The sequence below is a fragment of the Bos taurus genome, chromosome 28 (assembly GCF_002263795.3).
Source record: "Bos taurus isolate L1 Dominette 01449 registration number 42190680 breed Hereford chromosome 28, ARS-UCD2.0, whole genome shotgun sequence".
Classification (NCBI taxonomy): domain Eukaryota; kingdom Metazoa; phylum Chordata; class Mammalia; order Artiodactyla; family Bovidae; genus Bos; species Bos taurus.
Window position 1 is genome coordinate 43810616 of NC_037355.1, and position 13065 is coordinate 43823680.

The window sequence follows — 13065 nt, forward strand, 5'->3', positions numbered from 1 at the left end:
AATTCATCAACCAGTTTATGTCAAAAATGTCAAAAAACATTTTTGTTTTTTGACAAAACAACTCAGATTGAAAATTTCTTAGAAAAATATAATTAAGACTGATGTAAGAAGAAATACAATTTCTGGACAGTGCTATAATCTTAAACTGACGTGGTGATTTAACATCTTCCCACTCAGGGGATAAATAATAAAAAATTAATAGAAATCATAAGACACGGTTAAGGTAGCTACATAAGATCAATATGTAAAAGTCAACTTCATTTTATACAACAATAAAATCACACGCTGAACATATGACTTAGGGAATTCCCTGGCAGTCCAGTGGTTAGACTCTGCACTTTCACTCGTGCGGATGAGTTTGATCCCTGGTCAGGGAACTAAGATTCCACAAGGTACACGCTGTGGCTCCCCAAAAAAGAAAAAAAAATACATGCCTTGCAGTAAATCTAACAAAATACATGCAAAACCATACACAGGTAATGGTAAACAACACTTAAAGGCATTGCTGCTGCTGCTGCTGCTAAGTCGCTTCAGTCGTGTCCGGCTCTGTGTGATCCCACAGAAGGCATTGAGGAAGATCTAAATAAAGCAGAGGGGTGTGTGCACACACGTGCTTAGTCGCGTCTGACTCTTTGTGACCCCATATGCTGTAGCTCGCCAGGCTCCTCTGTCCATGGGATTTCTCAGGAAGAATACTGGAGTGGGTTGTCATTTCCTACTCTAAAGGATCTTCCTAACCCAAGGATCTGTCTTTTATGTCTCCTACATTTAGCATGTGGGTGCTTTACTAGCATCATCTGGGAAGCCCCATAGGAGAGATATTTCAGTATGGTATATAGGAAGGCCTCAGAAACATTCAGTTTTCCCTAAGTTGATCTCTAGATTCAATGCAACTTCAGGAAAAATTCTCAGTGGGAGAACTTCTGTTTCTGGTTACAATAGAGTAGTTTAATTCAGACTATGCCTCCTACATAAGATGTCTTTAAAAACCTGGCATATATATTTTTAAAATCTTCCTGAAAATCATAAAAGAGCTAACTGGATTAGGATCAGGGAGAGGATGAGAGCGAGCATTGCACTGAGATGCTTTTTCTCTGGAGCTATCTAGTGATCTTGAATAGGCAACCTAAAAGATGAGATGCAGTTTTGAGTTTGCAGTTAGGCTTCCAAAAACTGGAGTGTTAAACACCACCAAATGAATCTTGGTAAGCCACCACCCTCATTGGGCCAGGATCCAAAAAGACTGCACCACAGAAATGAGGGAAAAAATACAAATAAACCAACCTCCACATGGACTGCAGCCCAGTTTCAGGCCATCTGGATGGCTAAGCAAATCTCAAACCCTGAAATTGTATTAAGATGATCCTGGGTTGCTGGTGCTACCAGGCCCTGGCAAGAAGTGAAAAATAAAGTCTTCCATAGAGGAAAATAACATCATGCTTGGCCTCAAATTATTTCTACAAATAAGTTTTCTAATACAGTGTCCAGTACACAATTAAAGTAAACCAAGCACTCTAGGAGACAAGACAAATCAACAGAAACTAGCAGAAATAACAATAGAAAAGGACACACAGGGTCTCCAGATAGTGGAATTCCCAAACACAGAGTATAACATGGGTATTTTTATAATGATCAAGAAGATAACACCAGGCCTAAGAAACTTGGCAAGAAATTCAACTGTATAAAAAAGTGGCACAGCAAATTTGAAAAGGAACTAAACTAAAATTCTAGAGTTGAAAAATAAACAGCTGAAATAATGAACGAGATTGATGGGTTTCATAGCATTTAAGACACAACTGCAGAGAAAATTAATAAACTGGATTACAAGCAAAAATGAACATATGTATACATACATACACAATCCCAAATGAAGCATGGAAGAAAGAAAGAAAAATGCAGGAGAGAAGAGACCGTGAGAATAATACCGTGGGAATGCAATGGGAATGCAATGAGAATGCGTTGAGAAAGTGTAACATACATTTAACTGGAGTCCTGGAAAAGTGAGCAAAGGGGCCAGAAGCAATATGTGAAGAGATAATGGCTCAAAATTGTCCAAAAACAGATGAAAGACTTAAATTCACAGTTTCAAGAGTTCCAACAAATACCAGGCTAGAGAAATAAAAAGACATCATACAGACCTTACAAAGGTTTCCAGTTTATACCATGTGCCTGACTTGCCTGGGAAGGTTACTTGGCCATTCCAAGCTTCTGTTTTGTAAATACAAAACATAACCTACTTCATAAGAATGGCAAAATGATTAAATGAGATAACACTGAACGTGTTAGCTTGTCGCCTGACATAAACTTTATGTAACTAGCTGTATAGGTCGTTAAGTGCTATTATTTATCATTAACACTTGCCACACCAGGTTGAAATACCGTGTTTACCAGCTTGTGAGGGTTGCGAGAGCAAGTGGCTTCCGACATCACTACATTTTTCTGCACCTCAGAAGTAGGCACACAGTAGGTGCAGGCATTCAAGATTCCTCATCCCCAGTCCCCACGCCAGGCACTTGGTTGGTCATTTGGGGTGCAGGTCCTCCAGCTCCACCCACAACCTCTGTGGCCCCGCCCACCCCGCGTGACCACGCCCACCCCCGCCTAAGGCCAGAAGAGCAGTTGCCTAGCAGTGTGTATTGCGCTGTAACCCCAGCAAGAGGCCTGGCCATGCCCGAGAACGCGCAGGTCATCATGCGCTATGGGCCATACAGCTCAATCGGTCTGCCAGTGGAGCACCGCACCTATCGCCTGGAGGGCCTGCTAGGTAGGCAGCCGAGCGCCAAAGGGCCATCCAACTGCCCGTGCTCAGGGGCACCCCAGCCTCTGAGCATCTGTGCAGCCTGTGCCCTCTGCCTAGACTTCCTTCCTTCCTACTTTCTCTGGAAGTCTTCCCTAAACCCCTGCTGCCTAGTATTAAGGGAAGAACAGACATACACGGTGACCCCACTGGGTGCTGAGTAGCAAATTTCCTGAATAGAGAGATTACATGCCTTGCTTTACACATTGGGGAACTGAGGATCAGGAGTATTAAGTGACTTTTCCAAGGTCACCTGGCTGGAAAATGGCAGAGAGTCTATCCCTTGATCTTTCATTCATACAATAAGCCTTTATTGAGCATCTTGTATTTGTTGGACACTCTTCCAGATACCAAGGACACACCGGTGAACAAGATGCAAGACCCTGAAGTGCGTGTGTCCTTGTCGGCTACTAATTGTCAGCTGTGCCATGCTTCTGATAGAGCAGCATAATCATAGTGGGACCTCCCACTGGCCGTAATTGGAGGGGAGAGGAAAGAGAACTAGACTTACTTGCCTGAATTACATTTGAGTTGAGCTTTAAAGAATGAGGAGAAGCTAACTAGGGAAAAGGAAGGAAGAGCATTCCAGGCAGTGGGACTGATGTCTGCAAAAGCTGCAAGCATGAACAAATGACCTGTGTCTTTGTTGAACTGATGGGAGGATGAGGCTGAGAGGTGGACAGAGGCCAGATCCAGCAGGCTGCATTGTGTTAGGCAGGGGAATGAGACTGTGACTGCTGCACGCAGGACAGATTAGAGGGCCAGGAATGGAAGCAGGGAGATGAGGGGCTGCTGGGGCGGTCCAAAGGAGAGATAACAGTAGCTTGGGCCAGAACAGCCATAAAGGGGTGGTGGATTAAAGTAAAAGCGTTGGTGCTCCCTAAGAGGATGGAGATGGGAAGAGCAGGTCAGGAGGATGCGCTTCAGATCCAGGCAGTGTCTGGCTAGAAAACCCCAGAGTTCACAAAAACACTGCTTGAGCTCGTAAAATCAGCATGGTTTAAGTATACAAAATGAACACACAAACATCAGTTGTAATTCTATATCTAGCAATGAACAATCTGAAATGGAAACTAACAACTCTGTTTACAATAGTATCTAGAAGAACAGAATACATATGACCAGATTTAACCAAGGAGATGCAAATCTTATACACTGAAAGCTACAAACATTGCGAAAAGAAATGAGAGAAAATCAAAGTAAATGGGAAAATATACCATGGGCATGGATTTAAAGGCTTAATAGTGCTAAGATGACAATACTTCTCAAAGTGGTGTACAGATTCAATGCAATTCATACCAAAATCTTGGTGATGGTTTTTTGCAGAAATGGAAAAAGTCATCCTAAAACCCACAGGTAATTTCAAGGGATTGAGACTAGCCCAAACGATCTTGAGAAAGAACAAAGTTGGAGGTATCACACTTGCTGATTTCATAACTTACTCAAAATTATAGTAATCAAAATACCATGATACTTTCATAAGGATAAACATAAAGAGCAATGGAATAGAATCCGGACAGTAAATCATCACATTTCCAGTCAATTGACTTTTGTCATGAGTGTCAGGACTATTCAATGGGCACATTTTTTATTCTTTTACAAATTTTACGGGAAAAACTGGATGTCCACATGAATATCTTTTGAATAAAATTAGACTCTTATACTCCTTGGAAGGAAAGTTATGTCCAACCTAGATAGCATATTCAAAAGCGGAGACATTACTTTGCCAACAAAGTTTCGTCTAGTCAAGGCTATGGTTTTTCCAGTGGTCATGTATGGATGTGAGAGTTGGACTGTGAAGAAGGCTGAGCGCCGAAGAATTGATGCTTTTGAACTGTGGTGTTGGAGAACACTCTTGAGAGTCCCTTAGACTGCAAGGAGATCCAACTAGTCCGTTCTAAAGAAGATCAGCCCTGGGATTTCTTTGGAAGGAATGATGCTAAAGCTGAAACTCCAGTACTTTGGCCACCTCATGAGAAGAGTTGACTCATTGGAAAAGACTCTGATGCTGGGAGGGATTGAGGGCAGGAGGAGAAGGGGACGACAGAGGATGAGATGACTGGATGGCATCACTGACTTGATGGACATGAGTCTGAGTGAACTCTGGGAGTTGGTGATGGACAGGGAGGCCTGGTGTGCTGCGATTCATGGGGTCGCAAAGAGTTGGACACGACTGAGCGACTGATCTGATCTGAGACTCTTATACCATATTTAAAAACTAACTCAAAACGGATCAGAGGTCTAAATTTAGAAACTAAAAAACTCTTAGAGGAAATCTTAAGGGCAAATCTGAATGACCTTAGATTTGTCAAGTATTTCTTAAACATCAAAGCATCAGTAACAAAAGAAAAAATAGAACAATCGAACTTCATTACAATTGAAAACTTTTGTGCCTCAAAGAACAATACTAAGAAAGTAAAAAGAAAACCTAGAATGGGAGAACAGGTTTGCAAGTCATGTATCTGCAAGCAGGACCTCTCATTGTCATCGGAATGCTTGGTAGGCTTCCTAAACCAGCCTCCCTAGTGCTCGCCAGTCTCTCCTGCATTTTTCCATCTCGGTTCACAGCAGTGCCATTCTTTTGCTTAAACCAAAAGCCCTGCAGGCATCCTTCTCGCCTCCCTTTCCCTCACACCCACCTTCGTCTAGCAGCACATCCTGCTGCTTCTATCTTCAAAGCATCCTGCAGAATTCAACCCTGTCTTACCTTCCCTCCCACCACCCTCTGGCTCTTTGTCCAAACCAGTGTCAGTCATCTCCTGCCTGGGTCACTGCCCTGGCCTCCTCACTGAGTCTCCTGAGTCCCCTGTGACCACCTTGTCTGCTGTAGTCTGTTCTCAGCCCCAAAGCCAGGCGATGCCACTAAACCTGAGTGAGAGTGCGGCCCTTGCCTCCTAGAACACTGCGGTTGCTCTTAGCTCACTCAAGGGAGAAGCCAAAGGCTTACAGTGGACAGCCAGGCTCCACACGGCCTCCCTAACCTCATTTCCTCCTTTTGCTGCTTAGCCTCCCCTCCTGTTCACTCTACTCCAGCTGTATCAGCCTCCTCGCCGACCTTGAACACACCTAGCCCACTTTTACCTTGGAGCTTGGAAGTACTCTACTTGGGATGCTCTTTCTACACATTCCTGCCTGGTCTTTACTCCCTCAGCCTTCAGGTCTTTCTCGGAAGTCACCTTCATGGACAGGTATTCCTTGAGCACCTCCATTGACAATGTCGACACTTCCCTCTGCCTCCATCTTCTTTATCTCCCTTCCCTCCTCTTTTATTTCTTCCTAGTGCTCATTAGTATCCAACATAGCTATGTTTCACCTATTTCTCTTGTTATCCTTCTCTCCTACCAGGATTTCAGGGTAGCAGGGATTTTTGTCTGCTCTATTCTCCACTGTGTCCTGGAGTCTGAAACTGTGCCTGGAATATCTTAAGGATGGATAAATCTTAGTTAAGATGAACCTGCATAGAGCTGAACACTGGAACCACAGAAGGTGAGGCTGTGGAGGAAACAAGGGAAGCTGGAGCTGGGCAGACCACAGGACGTGGGGCAGGGGTCCCGCTGAGCGGGAAAGACAGACAACCTGGAGGCGTAGGGTAAGATATGAATTCCAAGAGAAAATGGCGAATGGCCACCACACTGTTAGCAGGAGCTACCTTTAGAAAAAGATGAATTCATGACTGATGGAGAACATAGGAAAAGAGCGTTCTCAGAGCCCTGTGATGGGAGGGGAAGTCGGCACAGTCACTCTGAAGGGCAAGCTGGCAGTGTCCTGAAACTTAACCATACACTGTGGGATCCAGCTGCTCCATTCCTCAGTTACACAGATACATAAAAGCTCACACACACACGTGGAAGCGTGCCCAGGAGCGTTTTCTGCATTCCTTGGTCATTGTGAAAAGTTGGAAACAACCAGAAAAAGGAACGGCTGGATATATTGCGGTTCATCCATCACGTGAAGCACGTGAACTGTGGCAGATCTGTGTATACTGACAGGCTGGATCACCACAGCACAGTGTTAAAAGACTAAAGCATACTCCTGAATTTTATCTACACTATGAGCTCGCTTCCACTGAAAAAGACAAAGAGGGGAGGAAGTATTATAAGTGATTTTTAAATTTTTGTCCTTTATTTTCTGTAATTTTTAAGGTTTTTGAGAAATCACTAGTCTGCATTACATTTATCATCTGATAAAACTGAGAGTTTAAAATACTTTTTGGCAGCCCAAGTATTCTAAGAAGCAAGAAAGGAGGTAGGTCCGAGCATCAGTCTGCTGGAAGGTTGGGGGGAAGAACTGTGTGAGTCATCAAAGGTACTGATGGGTCTTTGCCCCTGACAGTTTAGGTTCAGAAGGTGGGCTGAGGCTGCAGCAGCAGGAGGTGAGGGAGTGGGTGAAGATGAGGAAACAAACAGTCCAGGCAGCTCTTCCCACAGTAGGGGAGGGGAGGGAGTATTTTGAGAAAATTGAAGGGAGAATTTTTATGGTTGGAGACTTGAGTATTGCAAGGTGTCAGCAGGTGGTTGATTTTTAAAGTTAGCTCTGTATATCCCTGAATGGTAATTTATACAATACTCTCAGCCAATATTTACTGAGGGCCGGTGACGAATTCCAAGGTGTTAACAGAAGCAAAGCAGGGAGCATCTGCTCCCCTTTCTCTGTCCAACACTCCCCCATCACTTTAGACCCAACTAACATGGTGGCATAGTGGTTAAGGAATCCACCTGCCAGTGCAGGAGACACAGGAGATGTGAGTTTGATCCCTGGGTCAGGAAGATCCTCTGGAGGAGGAAACGGCAACCGACACCAGTATTCTTGCCTGGAAAACCCATGGACAGGGGACCTTGGCAGGCTAGAGTCCATGGGGTGCACAAAGAGTCAGACAGGACTGAGCACGCAGGCCCGCACATTACACCAGGCACAGAGAGGTGCCTTTGCAGACACGTGTCTGTGACACCTGCCTTCACGTTCTGTGCGTTTCTCTAAAAATCGTAGTCCTCCATCATTTCCCGAAACCCTGCTGGCTTTGGAAATATGCCTGATCTCTCCTGAACTTACCCTGCCCTAAGCAATCTGAAACGTTTAGTTCTTTCTTTTTTACCATGAATTATAAAAGCTCAGCAAATATATCCTGACTATGGCCTCAAGACTGATGAAACTAAACCAACTCATACTTAACAAAGAGTGTTAATTTCCCTAGCCACAGTTACCCCTTGCCTGCTGTACTTAAGTCTGCCAAATGACCTGCTGCAGAGACAGAGACTCAGGAGAATAGAATCCGTCCTTATTTAGCTGAGATGCTCTGGGTGCCATCCTCCTGTCCCTAGTTATGCATTAACTGCACCTGTTAATGTCATCGACTTTGCATCTGTGGTGAGCAGAGGAGGGGGAGATGCCTGTTTGTCTGCCTTGACTTCCTAAATCATTTGTAGATGGCACACAGCTCCACCAGTATTGAGAAGAGGGAGGCTTTTCCATATCCCTCCAGTTCACCCAGCTCCCCCATGAAGAATGAGGTGCCACTTCAAAGAGTCAGGCTATCTGCAGGTGGCCTTAGAGCTTCTGGTTGATTTATGCTGGAGTTTAACCACTGCCTTTGCAAAGACTTTGTTGCACAGAGTATATTTATCTGACCTTTCTTTGAATAGGCAACCATAGCAGCTCATAGGGAAAAATGTGTCCTCCACGTAGAGAGGTGGCATTTGGATGAACCGCAGGAATCTGGTGCTTCTCTGGGTTTGATCCCTTAAGCCTGTGCTCGCTGCCCCACCGCCAGGCTCAACACACCCTGGACTGTGGACTGGTGAGAAGGGGATGGGCATCTGAGGATGAGTGGACAATGTAGACGCCGAGGTGGCTTATCCCTCTAATAAGATGCGGATTTATGTCAAAAGGGTCCTTGGAGGTGTCCAGTGCCATTATGAGTCTGTTTATTCAGTGAGCTGTATTAACAGGCCCCTCCCCGCCCCGGAGGGAGATGGATTGTGGCCAGTGAAGGAAACAGAGAGCGTTATAAGGCAAATTGAAGAGGACTGTTATGAGGACTTCTTCCTGGGAGACTTCATCTGCTCAGATATTGAGGCAGATTCCATTTTTCAGCACCACCTGCCACCTCCACAGGGTGGGTTATTTGGTAGATGAAACCCGACGTCTTAGGTATACCTTGCGTGAAAAGACTGCCACTGTTCTCATGAAACAAACCCCAAATCCAGAGGCTCATGTGGGGCTCGGCCAGATGTGCCCCGCAGAGAAAGGACCATGTCAGATCGTGGCGGGGTGGGCACGTCTTCCCAGATCTCCTACAAAGCCTCTCGTCCCTTATCCTGTGGTCACAGAGGCCAGCCCCAGACAGAACCTGCGCGCCTTTCCTCCAGAACCCCCAGGCTTGGGGGTTGTTACGATAGAGGTGGAGTGTGAGATGAGAGTGCAGAAGCTGTTTTGTTCCTGGTTTTTTCCAGTCAAATTGAACTACACGTCCCAGGAGTGTCTTCAGACAATGCACAACCAGGGTCGTGAAAACCAAATTTCCTCCCCCTACCAGTTGGTAGCCTCTCCCTTTCAGGCTGTGCCCCCCTCTCCGGAGCAGGCACTGCCAGGGGGCACAGGGTCCCCAGAAAGCCATCTATAGAGTTTTTATGCCTTTATGCCCTAGAAAATCCCTTCACTATTCCAAACTGGGCAGACAGCTTCATTTAAATAAGTCCCTGCTCCAAACTGAGTGCCTCCCTCCAAAGGGTTTAAGCATAAGACACTGAAATAGAATGCAATAACACAAATATGCCAAAGACGTGGGTGTTCTGCAGAGAGAGATGTTAGCAGACACGAGGACAATTAGGGCCACCCCTGGGTGCCCAAGGGGTGCTATCTTGCTAATGGAGATCCTCGCTGAGTTGCTTTCTGAAGTTCCTTTCCAGAAGTGAAATTAAAATCACACAATCAAAATGTTCACAGTTGGGGCTGGATGTTCTTGAACTGATTGAAAGATGAAGAAGTGGACACGCCAGCGTTTTGAAACAGCAATTGTCTCTGTAATTAAATGCAATTAACTATCATAATGTTGGCTTTTCTCCACCTAGGCCTGATTGAGATGCTGAAACTTTGAAAAACATGCCGTCCTCCCATCTGATTTCTCTTTCTGTCCTCACCAAAATTCTCACCGACAAAGACTGCCAAATGTGGTGATTTAGTGCACAAACTCCAACATGGAGGTTATAGTGTGAAGATATCAGGACCTGGGGAGAAATGTGTTGGAGAAAACAGAGCTCCAGGCTGTCCCATGCACACCATTTCTCCTAAGCTCATATACCCTTACATTTCCATAATAAAGAATAAACTTTTTATAAAATAAATAACAATTTTCCCATAGCTTATCTCTAGGGAAGGCACTGGTGAATGTAACAGCTAAAATGCAGATTCCAAAGGGGAGAATAAAAATGTAGTCCATTAACTCTGAAAGCATTCTTTTCTCATTATTATTAAAAAGCCTAGAATATGCTAAAAGAATTTTTTTTTAAGTTTCTCATCATCTCACCACAGAGATAACCACTGGATAGTTCCCTTTTTCCTAATATACACATATACTTTCATTACACTGAATACATATTTTTAATACATCTTAAAATGTAACCCTGATTTTTTGCTTATATTACAAATATTTTTCTTGCTATTAAAAATTCATAGACTTTTTAAAATGTCAAAATAAAATCTTATCATGTGCCTTACCACCATTTACTTGACCATCTTCTTATTATTGGGCATGTAAGTGATTCACAGTATTTCATCATTAATAGTATATTCCTACAGAAAGGAGCTTATTGTTGTAAAAGTCTGCCTGTATTTCTGATTTTTTTTTTGTAAGTGCAATTTCCTGGATCAGAGATTAAAATCATTTTTTTAATTCTAATTTTTAAGGCATTTGAGACTTTTGACATTTACTCCCAAATTGCCCTCCAGAAAAGTGACCAACTGATATTTCCATTATCAGGATAAGAATTTACCTAATTTCCTATATCCCCTCCAACACCGAGTACCACTCAAAAACTCTTCCTAAAGAAAGCTCATATTTTCACTGAGCATGTGGCTCTGGCACAAATCACAACCCAAACCAAAATTTCTCAGGTCTCTGGCTGTGCTTCCCAGCAGAGCGGAGGGCATGTCAGGCTGTACCAGGTGGGCACCCACCAGGGATGTTGAGTTATGGCCATGAACAGCTGGAGAGCAGGCCAGCGCGGACATCCGTGAAGACATCTGCATGTCAGTCGCGGACATCCGTGAAGACATCTGCATGTCAGGTCCATCTGTCCCCATGGCACCCACATCCTTCTCCATCTTTTCCAGCTGTGTTGGCTGAAGATGGACACCAGGTCCTCCTGGAGAAGATAGAAGACTGGAATGTGGTGGAGCTCATGGTGAATGGAGAAGTTGTCTTCCGCTGCAACATCAAAGACCTGGAGTTTGGTAAACCCTTCCCGCCAGCACTTTGCTTTCTCTAGGGCACGTCCATTTCCAGTTTAGCAGTCACTGTGTTCCGCCCAGATTCAAACTGTGTTTCTTTCTCAGTTTTAAATTCTTACTCTGTCACGCACGAATGAGTGCATCCTAAACCACGCACAATAAAGGGCGTGATGCTCTGGGCTTCTTCATGGGACGTGAGAACAGAAGAGGGTTGGAAAGAAAATGAAATTTAGCTTTGGACTACAAATGGGGCCACGCGCATTTAGGGAGAATAGGTTGTTTTGTGTTGTTGCTTTTCATTTTAATAATGTGCATTTTATTATTACTTGCTTTGAAAATGGTTTTGGCTCCATTTGATTACTTTATCTAGGCTGGCTAAGACAATCAGAGTCAATATGCTGGCAGTGCATGGCATCATCAGCCACAGTCTATGGATTTCTTTGCCCCAGAGAGCTTTTGGCTTAGCAGGCTGGCATTGTGCATGCCTCACTCCGCTCAAAGTAAAAGCTTTCCCAATACACTAATACTCTATTAAAGGCTAGTTAACAGTTTACACACCTGGAACCTTCAGAAATGCTCTCCTAGTAGAAGCTGTGTGTATGTCTTCTATGACATGACATTGTAAAATATATAAAGCTGGCTAAAATAAAATTATATCTATGTCCCTAGGAGGTGACGGTAAACTAGACCCACTGTGCAGAGAGGCCAGGATAGCTGTACTAAATGCCTACTGATCTTCTCGTGGGAACAGGCATCTCGTGTCAACAGAAGAGCAGCTGCCTCCGGCCATTCTTCAGTTCAGACAAAAGCAGCCATTCCAGGCCTTGGATGCTGGGCTCAGACAAGGCAGCACCCCCGTCCTTCAGCCTGCATAGGTTTCTCACCTGGCTGCAAGGAAACAGAGCCCACAAAAGTAATAAACCTCACCATTTGCAGCATCTCTCAACCTCAACCCATAGGGAGAGTGAGCCCTCCAATATCAGGTACACATCGAGCTGAAGGAAATAATAAAATGCAATCTAATAACAAAACGCCATCCCTTGCTAATAACGCAAAGTTGCCAGAAGCATCAGAGGCCCCACTCTACAGTAAGTGAAGAGCTAGGAAGTGATAAAATTAAAGACAAGGCAGGAGGGGGATGGTGGGCGGGAGGATACTGGGCTTTGAAAGTCTGAACCAAAAGTTAATGTCAGTATTTGGAAACCTGCCTATTCCTACAGGTTGACTTCTTGCTCCCAGGGGAATAATATTCAACATGCTATATACATGCATGCTATACAATTACCTAATGGCAAATATCTAGTTATTTTCCTTTAAAACAAGCAAATGATCTCTGCCTTCTTTTGCATTAGCCAGACCCACAGGCTGGTCTGTACAGGGCCCAAAAGAGGCCAGGAGAGAAGGGGAAAGTTGCTCCCCATTTCCTCTGGAGGAAAACAAAGTCAATGAAATTAAAGAAGAGTTTTAGCTGTGGTCAGTGCCAAGCTCAGCCATGTCAAAATGGTGTTCATTTTCCTTTAGGCTCTATGTACCAACTGTAGCATGCATTCTTAGCTGTAGAGTAAAGGAGAGGGGAGAAATGTAGACGTTGATCTAACGATGTTAAACGTGAGCTCATGGCAAGAAAGCATCACTGAAGAAAGCCGGATGCAGAAGACTCTGGGCACTGTGTGAAAGAGAAGGGCTTTCAGGGCCTGCAACAGGCAGCAGCTGGCTCTGGGCGCACGTCCCACAGGGAGGCGGCTACCCTGCTCCCTACAGCCTCCTGCACCTGGAGAGCCATCCTCCCCATTGCTCCAGGGAACCTCAACCCCTACCTGCAG

The 13065-nt window shown here is 44.5% G+C and overlaps 1 protein-coding gene and 1 long non-coding RNA gene across 3 annotated transcripts; both read left to right on the forward strand.

Moving 5' to 3' along the window:
- The first annotated feature begins 2667 nt into the window (after positions 1-2667).
- C28H10orf53 (chromosome 28 C10orf53 homolog) lies at positions 2668-12273 on the forward strand. Its single transcript, NM_001168003.1, has 3 exons — positions 2668-2764; positions 11126-11245; positions 11912-12273. Exons 1-3 carry the CDS (start codon positions 2668-2670, stop codon positions 11974-11976), a joined length of 282 nt encoding a protein of 93 aa, NP_001161475.1. The 3' UTR covers positions 11977-12273.
- Positions 5804-10243, forward strand: LOC132344154 (uncharacterized). 2 transcript variants are annotated; one of them, XR_009493283.1, is made up of 4 exons: positions 5804-5985; positions 6143-6283; positions 8437-8591; positions 9865-10243. It is a non-coding gene; the product is annotated as an uncharacterized lncRNA (long non-coding RNA). The 2 variants fall into 2 exon arrangements; XR_009493282.1 differs by lacking the exon at positions 8437-8591.
- Positions 12274-13065: the final 792 nt, after the last annotated feature.

What these genes read in the sequence shown, in the direction of transcription:
- C28H10orf53 (NM_001168003.1), top strand. Translation starts at nt 2,668, where the DNA reads ATGCCCGAGAACGCGCAGGTCATCATGCGCTATGGGCCATACAGCTCA. An exon ending in TCGCCTGGAGGGCCTGCTAG is followed by an intron (nt 2,765 to 11,125) that starts GTAGGCAGCCGA and finishes CATCTTTTCCAG; the next exon opens with CTGTGTTGGCTGAAGATGGA. An exon ending in CATCAAAGACCTGGAGTTTG is followed by an intron (nt 11,246 to 11,911) that starts GTAAACCCTTCC and finishes CTATGTCCCTAG; the next exon opens with GAGGTGACGGTAAACTAGAC.